Source organism: Cervus elaphus, chromosome 26, assembly GCF_910594005.1.
Source record: "Cervus elaphus chromosome 26, mCerEla1.1, whole genome shotgun sequence".
Classification (NCBI taxonomy): domain Eukaryota; kingdom Metazoa; phylum Chordata; class Mammalia; order Artiodactyla; family Cervidae; genus Cervus; species Cervus elaphus.
Window position 1 is genome coordinate 19,371,055 of NC_057840.1, and position 12,354 is coordinate 19,383,408.

At 43.6% G+C, this 12,354-nt stretch overlaps 1 protein-coding gene across 4 annotated transcripts in view; it reads right to left on the reverse strand.

Annotated features, from left to right (window-relative positions):
- The window catches only part of SGK1 (serum/glucocorticoid regulated kinase 1), a 111,101-nt gene that overhangs the window by 5,043 nt on the left and 93,704 nt on the right, over window positions 1–12,354 (reverse strand). Inside the window, exons 1-2 of one of the 4 annotated variants that reach the window (XM_043888395.1) lie at window positions 3,005–3,830; window positions 156–231 (exon numbers count right to left, since the gene is read on the reverse strand). In XM_043888395.1, coding sequence (XP_043744330.1) covers window positions 156–231; window positions 3,005–3,038 — 110 coding nt within the window. In that variant the 5' untranslated portion in view covers window positions 3,039–3,830. Of the gene's footprint in view, window positions 1–155; window positions 232–375; window positions 535–1,272; window positions 1,713–3,004; window positions 3,831–12,354 lie in introns of those variants that run through there. The other 3 variants (XM_043888393.1, XM_043888394.1, XM_043888392.1) reach the window with 3 other exon arrangements.

A 12,354-nucleotide genomic window follows, 5' to 3' on the forward strand; every position in this document is an offset into this window, starting at 1 on the left:
TTCAATAATTAGAATTTAAAGAGAAAAGGGATCCCCACCCGTGGGAAGTCTTTGGCTTCCTGATCAATATATTAATGGGAAGTGTATCTTTACTACTGGTAAATGGAAACTTCACTACTTATTTATATTTCCCCCAATTCCCCCCCGAAACTTACTGTTTGCATGCATAGGAGTTATTGGCAATCTTCTGAATAAAGTCATTCAGGCCCATCCTTCTCTGTTTCATGAAAGCTGTGAATTAGAGAGGAGAAACGTTTAGACAAAGGCTTTGTAAATCCAACGCCACACACACTAATCTGATCCTGGGCATTCAAAAACTTCCACTTCGCGTAACCTAGAAATAACCTAGAAGTTCAGTCGTATCCCTACACTCACCGATGAGAATTGCTACCATGCCTCTCATTCTGGAGTAAGTGAGGGTGTCTCTAGCAGCCTCGGTTTTCACCGTCATCGCCAGAGAGAGCACGGGGACTCCTTACAAAAGGGAGACCGGCTCAGCCAACGCTGCGCTCAGGCCCCGTCTCCAGCCTTATAAGCGTTGTGCCGCCGCGGGGGCGGGACCCACGCGACAAAGAGTCAGCGCCGCAGTCCGGCCCCGCCCTCGGCCCCGCCCCCAGATTCTGCGCGGCCTGACTGGCGGCAAAGGGGCCGGCGGCGGGCCGTTCCGCCCCCGAGGAGAGGGCCAGCCGCGAGCAGGGGTTGAGGGGCTCGGGGACCGCCCCGGGAGGGCCCGGCCCGGGACTGTTATCCGCCTCCCTCTGCTCCCGGGCCGGAGACTGGGAAAACCGCAGGCGGAGGGGGTGGGAGGGAGGGAGCAGCCGGGGTAATTTTCCACCTTTCTCATTTATTCCGCCTTGAGAGGAAATCAGAGTCGCGGCAGATCAGGAAATCAGAGCGGTTTCTGCCCGGTGCGCGGCGATCGGGGTGGCTCTGCGCCCGCTCTGGTTTCTCAAACCCTAAGTTTGGATACACCCCCTGCCCCGGCGCCGACTCTGATCCTCTCCCGTAATTCACAAGGCAGTCTCCCGAGCCCTCGCCGGGCGTGCAGCGCACCATCAATAGTTATCTCAGGCGCAGGGCGGCAGCGCCGGGGGAGGGCGGCCCCGCACGCTCTTCTCTTTGGGGTCAGCGTGGTCCCCTGGCTCCCGCCGCCCTCCTTCCCCGGTCCCATCCCCAGTGCAGCCCCAGATACCCAGCCCCTCTTTCCCGATCCGAGCAACTAGTGGAGGAGTGCGCAAGGCAAGTCCCCCGCGTGGCGGCAGCCGCGCTTACCCAGTCCGGTCAGCAGGAAGGACTCGCTCCTTTTCTGCGCCTCGGCCCTCTTTTTGTGGCGGGGCCGGAGCAGGGACTCGAGCCGGGCCCTGGTCAGCGCGCCCTGCATCTCCCCCATGGGCAGCGGCGGCCGGGCGCGCAGCGGGCTGGGGCGACAGGAGAACACTGACGTTTCCTTGAAGGAGCCGCCGTGACTCAGGCCGGGCAAGATTTCCTGCCCCGCGTCCCAAAACAAACAAATGGCCCTTGTGCACCGCCGAGCCGCTTCCGAAAACGCCTTTTTTGTGCTTTTGGCCCAAGCCAAGCAAGGCTGAAAAATCCCAGAACTTGGAAGAGGAGGAAGGAAGGAAAGAAAGAGGGAAGGGGGAGGGAGAGAGGTCAGGAATGTGGGGGGGAGGGGGCGGAAATAAAATTCGTCTCTGCACTAAGGGGGAAAAAAATCTGCATTTCACTTTTTTTTTTCCTAATGTAATCTTTGGGAACATTCTGTCCTTTCCGCATGTAATTTTTCCCCTTGCATTTTTAATCCCCGCCATGGCAAGAACACGTGAGGAGGTGGCAACTTAGGGGACCGACCTGCCGTGACCCCGGATTGGTGCGGAGCCGGCACCGCGGGGTTCTCCCGCTCCCCGAACTCCGCTAGGTCGCACCCCATGGTCTTCGGTTGTACGCGTCTTCCCTAGCCCTCCTCCGGTTTAATTCAAGGCCAGACCCTGGAGTTTTACCACCTTGCTCTTTCTCTCGAGTCCCTGGTAACTGTGACTCCCGAAAGATTAGTCGGGCGCCTCCTCCGCTCCAGAAAGCAACGGAGGGAGGGGAGCGCTGCACAACCGCCGTGCGGTGCCTTCCAGTAACCCCGCCGCTCCGAGATGCCTGGGAGCTGCAGCTTGACCGCCGGTGCGAGGACTCGCGCCAGCGCCGGCAGGAAAGCCAGGAGCTCGGCGACTGGGCCAGGAGCGGGAGGGGGCTGCAAGCTACTAAGTTCGCAGGGTCGGGCGCCTGTCTGCGGCGGCTGCCCTGCCATGACCCCTTACTTGCCAACGGCCTTGCCATTTTAAAAGTTGCCTACTGGATCTGACACACTCCGAAAATACCAGCTGTCACACCAAGAATAGCCTGTGAAGGGGTGTTTCTTTAGTCTTGGGCAGGAATTTGTTTTGCAGGCACAACCACCTCGTTTGCCTGAATGTGATCTGCAGCCTCAACTGCTTCTTGGTTAAGTTACAACAGACCCAAACTGGCAGAAGAGAACAACACATCCTGGAGACTGGCCGGGAGATTTTGCTCAGCACCCACTCTTTATTTTTTTAAGCACCCACTCTTTAAAAAGCACTTACCTACTGCCTGAAAGGGACACTTCCAACCCAAAGCAAGGTTTTTAGAAAACTCCAAATCACAGAAACTGGCCCATTTCTGCTTCCCCGTCCATGGATTCATCATATAACATGACTCTATGATTGCCCATGCCCCCATATCCCATGCTCCACCTCAACAAGTCTAGCCTGGGGCCTGCTCCCACGAGGTTCCTTCCCCTTTTGAGAAAGTCAAAATTTTGAAGAATGCCCAGAAACACCAAACTGCACCAAAGTTTCTGCCAGTTTGTTTTTTAAACATTAAGAAACCTCCAGAGACTTACTTCCTGTGCCCACACCATGCCAAGTAACCCCAAATCCTCTGCAACATCTTTGTTCTACCCATTCCATCCAAATGATAGTAATAAAAGCAGACAAACCTTTCAAAGGGGATTTTATAGCTTCCTCTTTCATTCCTCAGGTTGCCTAGGATATGAAGATTGGGGATTCCTTTCTGGAGGCTGGAGGTAGAGCTTAGTTATGGCTAGAGTAGCCTCCCTGCTATATGCTTGATAAGACTGGAAGCTGGGATGACAAGGAAGCATGACTCGGAGGCGACTGTCCCAGCTTCGCTATGAACCCACTTTATATAAAGGCAATTTCCATACAGGAAGGGAACAAGCTGCAAAGTTCATCACTGGGCCACTTTATTCCCTTCATTGCAACATCACCCAGAAAATTATAGTCATCAGTGTCCTGGGTTTATTACACCCCCAGCAAGACACACAAGAAATGTAACCTGACTGATTATCATCACAAATCAGTGCAGAAAAAATTCAAAACACATGCACAGGGTTCATTTTCTCTCAAAGACGCTCTTTCCCGCATTCCAGGAGGAACGAGGAATTTAAGTCAGAGGCCTCTAAGTGGAATAGAGAAGAGGCACAACCATATGATTTGTGGTTGGAACCGAAAGGCATCCTCTGATGTGCTCACCCCTCCCCCTCCCCTAATGTACAGCCTTTGGAGACAGACGGTCTGCTAAACTTATCATTTAACGGGGAGAATCAAGTTGTTGAGACTGGCTTTTCTTCCAACCGGATACCTGATGGGTGGAGCAGGCGCCCCCTGTTCTGTCCCAGCAACCTAGTAAGACTTCCGAACAGGAAAGTGACACACGGCGGCGGGTGGACGGGGGTAGGGGGGAGGTAGGCGGGGAAACTGTGTGACGCGCGCCTAACTCTGCACGGGCTTTAGGTTGTCCTGTGGCCACTGTTCCGACGCTGCATCTGTTCTTCCTTCCCGTCGCCAGCCTCCTTCTTTGGTTCAGATAGTGCTCCCACCGGGAGGAATCCGGCCCCTCGCCTCCCACTCCGCGGAGGTGCAGTGGCCGGAGTTGCGTCACCAGAATCTGTCCTTAAATACAGTCTAGAGGGCGCTCGCGTTCTCCAGGAAAAAAACTCCCGAAGGCGCGTTTCCCCCACTTCTCTCCTGGGGCTTAATCAGTTCCAGGTAATTCCTCTACAACACCTCACGCAAAGAAAAATATATAGACGGCTTGATATGAGATACGCTAATCACCTCCCCACTCCCCCAAGCCAATCGTCTCCTTTATTCCTCATACTGGGGAAACTGCAATCAAAACTCCCTAATGGGAATTATTCACTGAAACAAAACATTTCTCAATATATGTGTATCTTAATACGAAAATTATTTTAGCTTTTCTTCTTAGTAATTAAGTAAAATTTTTCCTGATTGATGAACTACAAATACTGCGGCCTGAGAGCTTTACTGAGATATGATTCTTTCTGTTTAATTTAAAGGCCCAGAAAACAGATTCTTGGTATTTCTCAACCTATGAGAGAAAGTATTTTGAAACCTAAAAAGACTTAACTTTTTTTTTTAACTGTTAAAGTGTTTTAATGTCAATATAAAATAAAATCAGGGTTTCACTAGCAAATTTCAGAACATGGACATTGATTTCTAAAATGATTTATCTTCTTTTCAGAAGTCTAAATATGAAAACATATAAATCTTAGGGGTTTAAAAAGATATGGCATTTTTCCCCATTTTAATACAACTGCAATTTACAAACATGCAAAATAATCAAGCTCCCCTCTTGAGTTACTTCTTTAATAATGTATTGTGTGTGTTAGTCTTCAATCCTTCATTCCTAGATACAATATCTTCCATACAGCAATATAATTATTTCATATTCTCAAAGTGTCATAAATTCTAGAACAATCCTGTGCACAGTTTAGGTTCCCATATTTATTGGTTTATTGGTTAATGCATAGAAAATCTTTTCCTTGGAATATCATCAAAGAAAGGACATCCAGAAAACATAATTATTACTCCAGAGAGCGACAAAACGGATTAGTTTTTGTTGAAGGTTGTCACCCAGTGCATGTCTTTTTTACTGTATTCATCAGTTAGAAAATGATGATGACAAATGAGCCCGTTCAAGATAGCTATTACTAGCAATAATAGTAATAGTAATAATGGTTGGATGGCATCACTGACTCAATGGACATGGGTTTGGTGGACTCCAGAAGTTGGTTATGGACACGGAAGCCTGGCGTGCTTCAGTTCATGGGGTCGCAAAGAGTCGGACACGACTGACCGACTGAACTGAACTGAATTACTAGCAATGGTGGTTAAATCAATGTCTGTGTATAGAACACAGGTTCTATAGTGATTATTACCTTCCCTATTTGTAATCGCCAAAATTGACATGCATAAAGGTGTTAGGAATGTGATACAGCAGATAACTAAGAGAACACATTATCTAGAATAGTAGTGTTGAGTTATTTAAAACCCACAAAACTACAGGCTTTATTTATGCAGGGCTTATTTTTCCCCCTTAGACAGTGGTTTCGAATAAGCAAGACTATACACTGTAAGATCCTCGGAATAGAGTTCTGTTAAATAATGGACATTTAGCTGTCTAGTCTGCAGACCTTGCTTTGTTTCCTCTAAAAGCATTTGTTATTAAGGATTAAGCAAGTTCTTTTACTTCTGAGTTGGACAGATGATAGGCAGAATTGTGAAGTAACAATGCTTGCTTTGAAGACCAGATTTATCTCCTTCCAGTAGCCTTACTTTGTCACTGACCAAAAGCAGCATACCCTATGGTCCCCCAAACTCTGAAATATTGCCTCCTATCTCCTTCCTGTCAATGCCAACTGCTGCAAAGCCCTGCTCTCAGCTAATCATCACAGGAGATGTTGAACTGATCCATCCTTCATCTCTTCCTTCCTTCCTTCCTCCCCCACTGCCTCCTTCCTTTCCATATATTCATTCCTGCAAGCATTTAGCAAGCATGTATCAAGTAAGTAAAAATACTGGTTTGGCAAAAAAGTTCCTTCAGGTTTTTCCTTACCAGCTTATAGAAAAGTCCAAACGAACTTTTGGCTAACCCAATATTAAGATCAAGGAACATAAATGAGTAATATGGTTATCTAACTTCTAAGCACTCATTCTGAGTGGGGAGACATACACATAAATTATGATATGACATGATGACTATTAAGACAAGAGTCTGAGAAATCTGCCATAGAACAGAGAGGAATTTTCTACTGGGGAGGGCAGCGGACTCAAAGTTTTTGAGGAAGGTCTCCACAAAGAAGTGATATTTGGGTTGATACTGGAAAGACCAACTAGATACAAAAGAGAGACACCAATCTAGGCAGAGGAATTAGTGAGCACCAAACTTGAAGGTGCTGTGTAGCATCTCTGAATAATTTGGAAATATGGTCCTTAGTCAAACCTTACACACAAGCAAATGAATATGTCCCTTTTGCTGGTACTGCTGAAGTGGGAAAACAGCACTTTCAAGTGAAATAAAAAATATCTTAGCTGCCTCTCCCCTCTTCCTCTCACTGCACCTCCCCCTCTCCAATAATATGGAATTAATAATGTCTCAGAAAACATATTCATTTGAAGGTGTGCTGATTATTAGCCTGAAGAGGCACTTGTCTATCTGATACACCTCTAGGCATGGTGGAACTCATTGATTCATTCATCCACAGATTCTTCTAGAACTATGCATCAGACATCGTGCTAGACGCAGGAGATACAGTACTACACATGATCTCACCTGGTAGGCGCCGGGTGCAGAATTACCTACAAAGGTAGATTGAGCCCTATTGTGAATAGATCTGAAAGCCACTAAGGAAAATCCCTTTTAAGTAGCAAAACATTACAAAGTGTTTTGGAAAGTTAATTCAAACCAAAATGAGATTGGTCACTCAACTATCACTCACTCCTTAAAAGGATATTTGCTTTTTTTTCTACCCCATCTCATTGAAAATGAACAAATTTGCATACGCAAGCATATATAAAGAAATGTTGGAAGTTGGAGTGGGGAAATTTATGTAGTTGGAAGATGGATGAGTGAAAGTTCAGACAAGCATAGTTATAATCTAGCAGGCGTGTGTGCATGCTTAGTCACTTTGTGACCCTATGGACAGCAGCCTGCCAGGCTCTTCTGTACCTTGGATTCTCCAGGAAAGAATACCAGAGTGGATTGCCATGCCCTCCTCCAGGGCATCTTCCCAACTCAGGGATGTAACCTGAGTCTCTTATGTCTCCTGCATCGGCAGGCTCTTTACCACTAGCATCACCTGGTATGGGCCACTTAATCTGCTGGGTCAAGGTCAGAGCAGTTGGATGGGAATTCCTTCAAAGGCTTGAAAAGGGTATCCTCTTTGTTTTTCAAAGTCCTTTGTCCTCCCTTGGTCTCCATGCACACAATGTTCCAGAGTAGGCAGTAAAAAAACTAAATGCCATGATAACAGAATAAATTCTTACCACCAAGTGTTTGAAGTAAAAGCTAAATTTTAAGATGAAAAAAGCAGAGAGCTAAACCAAGCTAAAAAGCTAAACCAAGGGAGTTTTTGCTTGCTCAAGGTGGATGGGAGATAACAGAATGTAAATATAGGTCCATTGAGAGGGGAGAATCAATGAAAGCAGGTCAGAGAAGACAAGCAGCACAAAAGATACATCTTCTAGTTGTTTAGCTTATATCCTTCCGCTACAGAGAGAGGTACAAACTCCAACGGATGGTGGCCTGTTCTTTAATCCTTCAGGCCTCCATGGAGCACCTCTTTTGTGCCAGGCACTGTGCTAAAACCGGGATCTAACAAGAATGCCCAAGATGAGCAGTGTTGCTATACTCAGGGAGGGCAAAGTCTGTATTTAAATTGTTAAATTGAGCAGCACTTTCCCAGAAGCACAAGTATGCTTACATATATTTCTCCTTTTCCTAAGGCCCTGCTATGCCTTAATGCCATTACAATACAAGCTTGGGCATGTTGAATCCTTTCGATTATCCACTTTCTCAAGTGAATGTGCAGGAAGTTTTCTTGCAATTTTCATAGTGTACAATTCTGTGATATCCAGGAAAAGATAAATCAAAAAAGGCGCTTCTGAAGGCCCATGTCATGTGACTTATTTTAATAATGCTCCATACTCAGCTAGTCCTTTGCATGCCTCTCCCCTCCCTCCATTGTCAAGGATTTTGTGCTGTTAGTCATTTAAATCTCAAGGGTCTTATTTAACTCTCAGGTGTCTCTCTGGACTTTGAGTTCCTTGAAGACCAGACAACACAAACAATTCATGTTGCTCCTATGCCTAGCTATCACTGATTAGATCCTTCTTTCCCCTTTCCCTTCCCCTTCCAGATTTGTGCCATCTAGGCTAGCTGTTCTTCTTGCAGACCAAGCTTGTATCTGGCTCAGAGAAACTTCTGCTGTGTCCTTCACCTAGAATGCTTCCCTCCCTGGGTGCTCACGTGACTGGATCCTTCTTGACATTTGTCTCTCAGAGTCAACACCACTTACACGGCATCACTCATGCTGTTTCAGTGATCTGCATATTAGTTTTATTAGCTGACTTTTTGAGCATTTGTTATATATCTCCCCCAACTAAAAATAGTCTCTGTGAGCCACAGATAGTACCTACCTCTTCTGCAGACTATCACTGATTTAAATGTTAATCTCACACAAGAAATACTCTCATAGAAACATCTAGAAGTGTTTGACCACATACCTGGAAACTACGGCCCAGTGAAATTGATACATAAAATTAACTACCAACAACCCAGCCCTTGTCAACTTGGACCCATATTTATCTCCTTAAATCTCACTTAATCTCTATAAAAGGTCATGTTTCTACCTGACATGATGCAACTATCCTGCATACAACCCAAATCCTACTAATCCTTTAATAGAGGATGCAAAGTCCTTGCAAGTTGTTGACTGTTTTTCTTGATCACGAATTGGTCTTATAATCCCATGTCTCCTTCCAAGCAAAATGAGGAACCAGGTGCACTTCTCTTAAATTCTGCACACGGAGAGAATTCTCCCTCACTACTGGCCCCCAGCTATGTCCCAGAAAGGGGGTATCATATTGGAGCTATCCAGTTTTGTGATCAAAGCTGAGGACGTGCTGATTCTGCCAGTAACTCTGTGGTGTCTTCCATCACATGAGGGTAGGACACAACTTCACCTCACATCGCGATATGAAAATGCAAGAACCCACAGACTTGATACTAAGCACCTGGATTTTTATTTCCTGAGGTTTCTACATCTCCATTTGCTTTTTCTTAGTGCTTGGTAGATTTGGGTATGTTTCATTATTTTTAAAACATTCCTGCTGACTTTACTATTTGGGTTCTGTTGTTTTGCAGTCCTCCCACTCTCTTTTTAGCTAATAATTTACAATATTCTTTGTAACTTTATGAAAATTGGGCACTGCAACAGTTCATCGAGCAAAAATTCCAAGAAAGATCACTGTGATGCGCTAATTATACTATCTGACATCTACTTAATATAATTTGAAAATATTGAGCAAATGTATGGAAGGCATTGTCTTGACACTGCACAGTTTTTGTGGGACATTCAGAAGGTCACCTAAAGCACATGGTATATTTTACTCAATGGCATCACAACTTGATAATGAGAAGTAGGCAAATACCCCAGGTGTCAGGGTATGACATCTTTAGACCTTCTGATGTCTAAAAAGCCCCAACTTCTTGATCTGCTACTTTGGGAGGTGCCCATTATATCTCCATAATTGGCTGTTCTGAGAACTGCAGAAGTTATGGCAGGAACCCCGTTTCCCCACAGCTTTTCTTAAAGTTTTAAAGCTCATCCCCATCTGTGAAGACTACCAATAATCTCATTGGTCTTGTCACCACTAGCAATGGCTCCCTCAGCTGAGCAGGAATTTTAGGAATTTGTGCACATGTTTATATTTTTCTAGTAACTTGAGACATTGAAGAGCAGAATTATTTTGTGTAATTGTCTTTCGTTCCTTCCTAACATATGCCTTGCTTGTAATCAGTGTTCAATTAATATTGGGTATATTTGATGGATAAATCTCTTTGTTGAACCCAACATAATTTCTCCTACTTATCTTTATTTCTCGGATTAAAACCCTAAAATGGACATTAAAAGATTCAGTTCTTTGTTAGATTATACATTTCAGTGAGAAATGTTTATTCTAGATTTGTTAATAGGAGTAAATTTATTTTTATTTTCATTATTATTTCCTTGACCAGAACTTCCACGATTAAGTACAAATGTTAGTTGCTCAGTTGTGTCCAACTCTTTGCCGCCTCATGGACTGTAACCTGCCAGGCTCCTCTGTCCATGGGGATTCTCCAGGCAAAAATACTGGAGTGGGTTGCCATGCCCTTCTCCTGGTAACCACCGGAGCCTAATTTTCTAAGAGCATATGGTCATCCCATCAGATGATTTTGATAGCACTCGTTTGTTTTGGAGTTGGGATTATTGAATGTTTTTAAGAAGATTAGTTATTTTTATGTCTCTGTCTCCCTTTCTCTCACACACACGCACACATGACAGACGTAAAACTGTTTGGGACTTCCCTCCTGGTCCAGCGGTTGTAAATCTGCCTTGTAGCAGTTTGACTCCTTTTCGGGGGACTAAGATCCCACATGCCGCAGAGCAACTAAACCCCTAAGCAGCATCGCTGAGTGACCACTGCAAGGGAAGATCCCACATACGCCAACAAAGACCCGCAACCAAATAAATAAATATTAAAACAAAAAAAAAGGAAGCTGATGGTTTGGCCAGATGTTTCAAGTATATTAGCTACTTCTGTTATTTATTTTTCCATGTTGTTTCATAGTCACCACTTCACGAAAGGTATAAATGACATCTAAAGGAATAAAAATAAGCTTTCTTTTAAGATCACAAGAAAATTACAGAGGAGAAATTAAACAGATGTGAGCAAAAGACAGGAATCATGAATAATACTTCCCTTTCTACACTAAATAAATATGGTCACTGAAGAAGTTCCTATGGTATTATTTGTTTATAAAATTTTATGCTTAAAATTGCCTTATATTCTATCCTCATTTATAGGAGATTTAAAAGAAATCAGACTATTACTATCATTAATATCTACAATGGTTCTATTCCACAATTCATAAACTATTCCTTAAAAATCTAAAGCCTTAGAACACAAACATAGATCATCATGAGAAACCTATTTGAAATTCATTCTTCAAATCATATTGTTTTTATGTACCAACTTAAATCCAGTTTGGCAAGTTCTGTTTAACAAGTCTTTGAATTTACCTTTTAAAAGCAAAAGCATTTTTCTTTTTTCTCTTTACCTCCTTGTAAATACTGTGCTTTTATATCCCCAGCTGCTCTTGTAAGCAACACTGATGGCCCACAGCCTTCTGACTTTTCCCTTTTAATTATAACAAATAACCAAAGAGCAGAAAGGAGCCCAAGGTACATAATTTCTGTCTAAGCCCCACTTACCACTCTTCTCTACCTCCTATCTCTTTCCACTTCCCATATTCTTTTCTTACAACTTTCATTATTTAAGATCATCAGTTTTTATGAGGTTAACAGGAACCTTATAAGATACTCCAAGATGACTATTCTTTTTCCATCTCTTTTCTTAAAACAATTATAGATTATTATGTACATATATATATTATATGTGATATATAGTATATGCCAACATTAATATTATTTAAATGCTAAAATTTTAGAATTTAAAAAATAGTAGAAAGTACATTTCCAGAAAGAGGTCAAAAAGGAACAAATATATCAGATATAGGTAGAGTTTCTAACACAGGTAGTCTTGTTAGAACATGGTCTAACATATTGCCTTCCCCAGATAAGCCAATTGTTTTTCTTCACAGAGCAATTTTTTCTTATTCACAGTCTGCTTTCTGATCGTTTATCTCACAAAGAGATTGGGTGACGGCCTGTGTCTGGACCATTATAGACCCATTGCCATTTCCAGAAGCAACCCCACCACTACTCACCATAGATCTACTGTATTCATAGGCATGTGTACGAAGGATAGGAGAATTCATAGCCAGCACATTAAATGCTCCTTTCCTCTTTGTTTTAAAGTTTGAAACCGTTGTGTGTATATGTGAAAGTTGGAGTTTTTGTCTGAATAGCACCTCCAGCCTCATTTCATGCTATGCATAGAATTGTGAATGGATTCTGTTGGTATTAAAACGATCCTAGGGACTCTGAACCTCCCTATGATATTCCTGACAACCATTTGTTCAGTTTTCTCTTTTTCACTAGACTTACCTCTACTTCCAAGGCTATCTCTACCATTGCATCAGTTGGTAGAGTTTTTTCTTAGACTATGTTCAAATATCCTTATGAAATTATTTTAAGGAATAGCTCTCCTGCATGTTCTAAAGCCAGGCACTTAGCCAGATGATGCTAACATACTAGTAAGCAGAAATGAACATGTTCCTCCCTGTAACTTCCACAGTTTA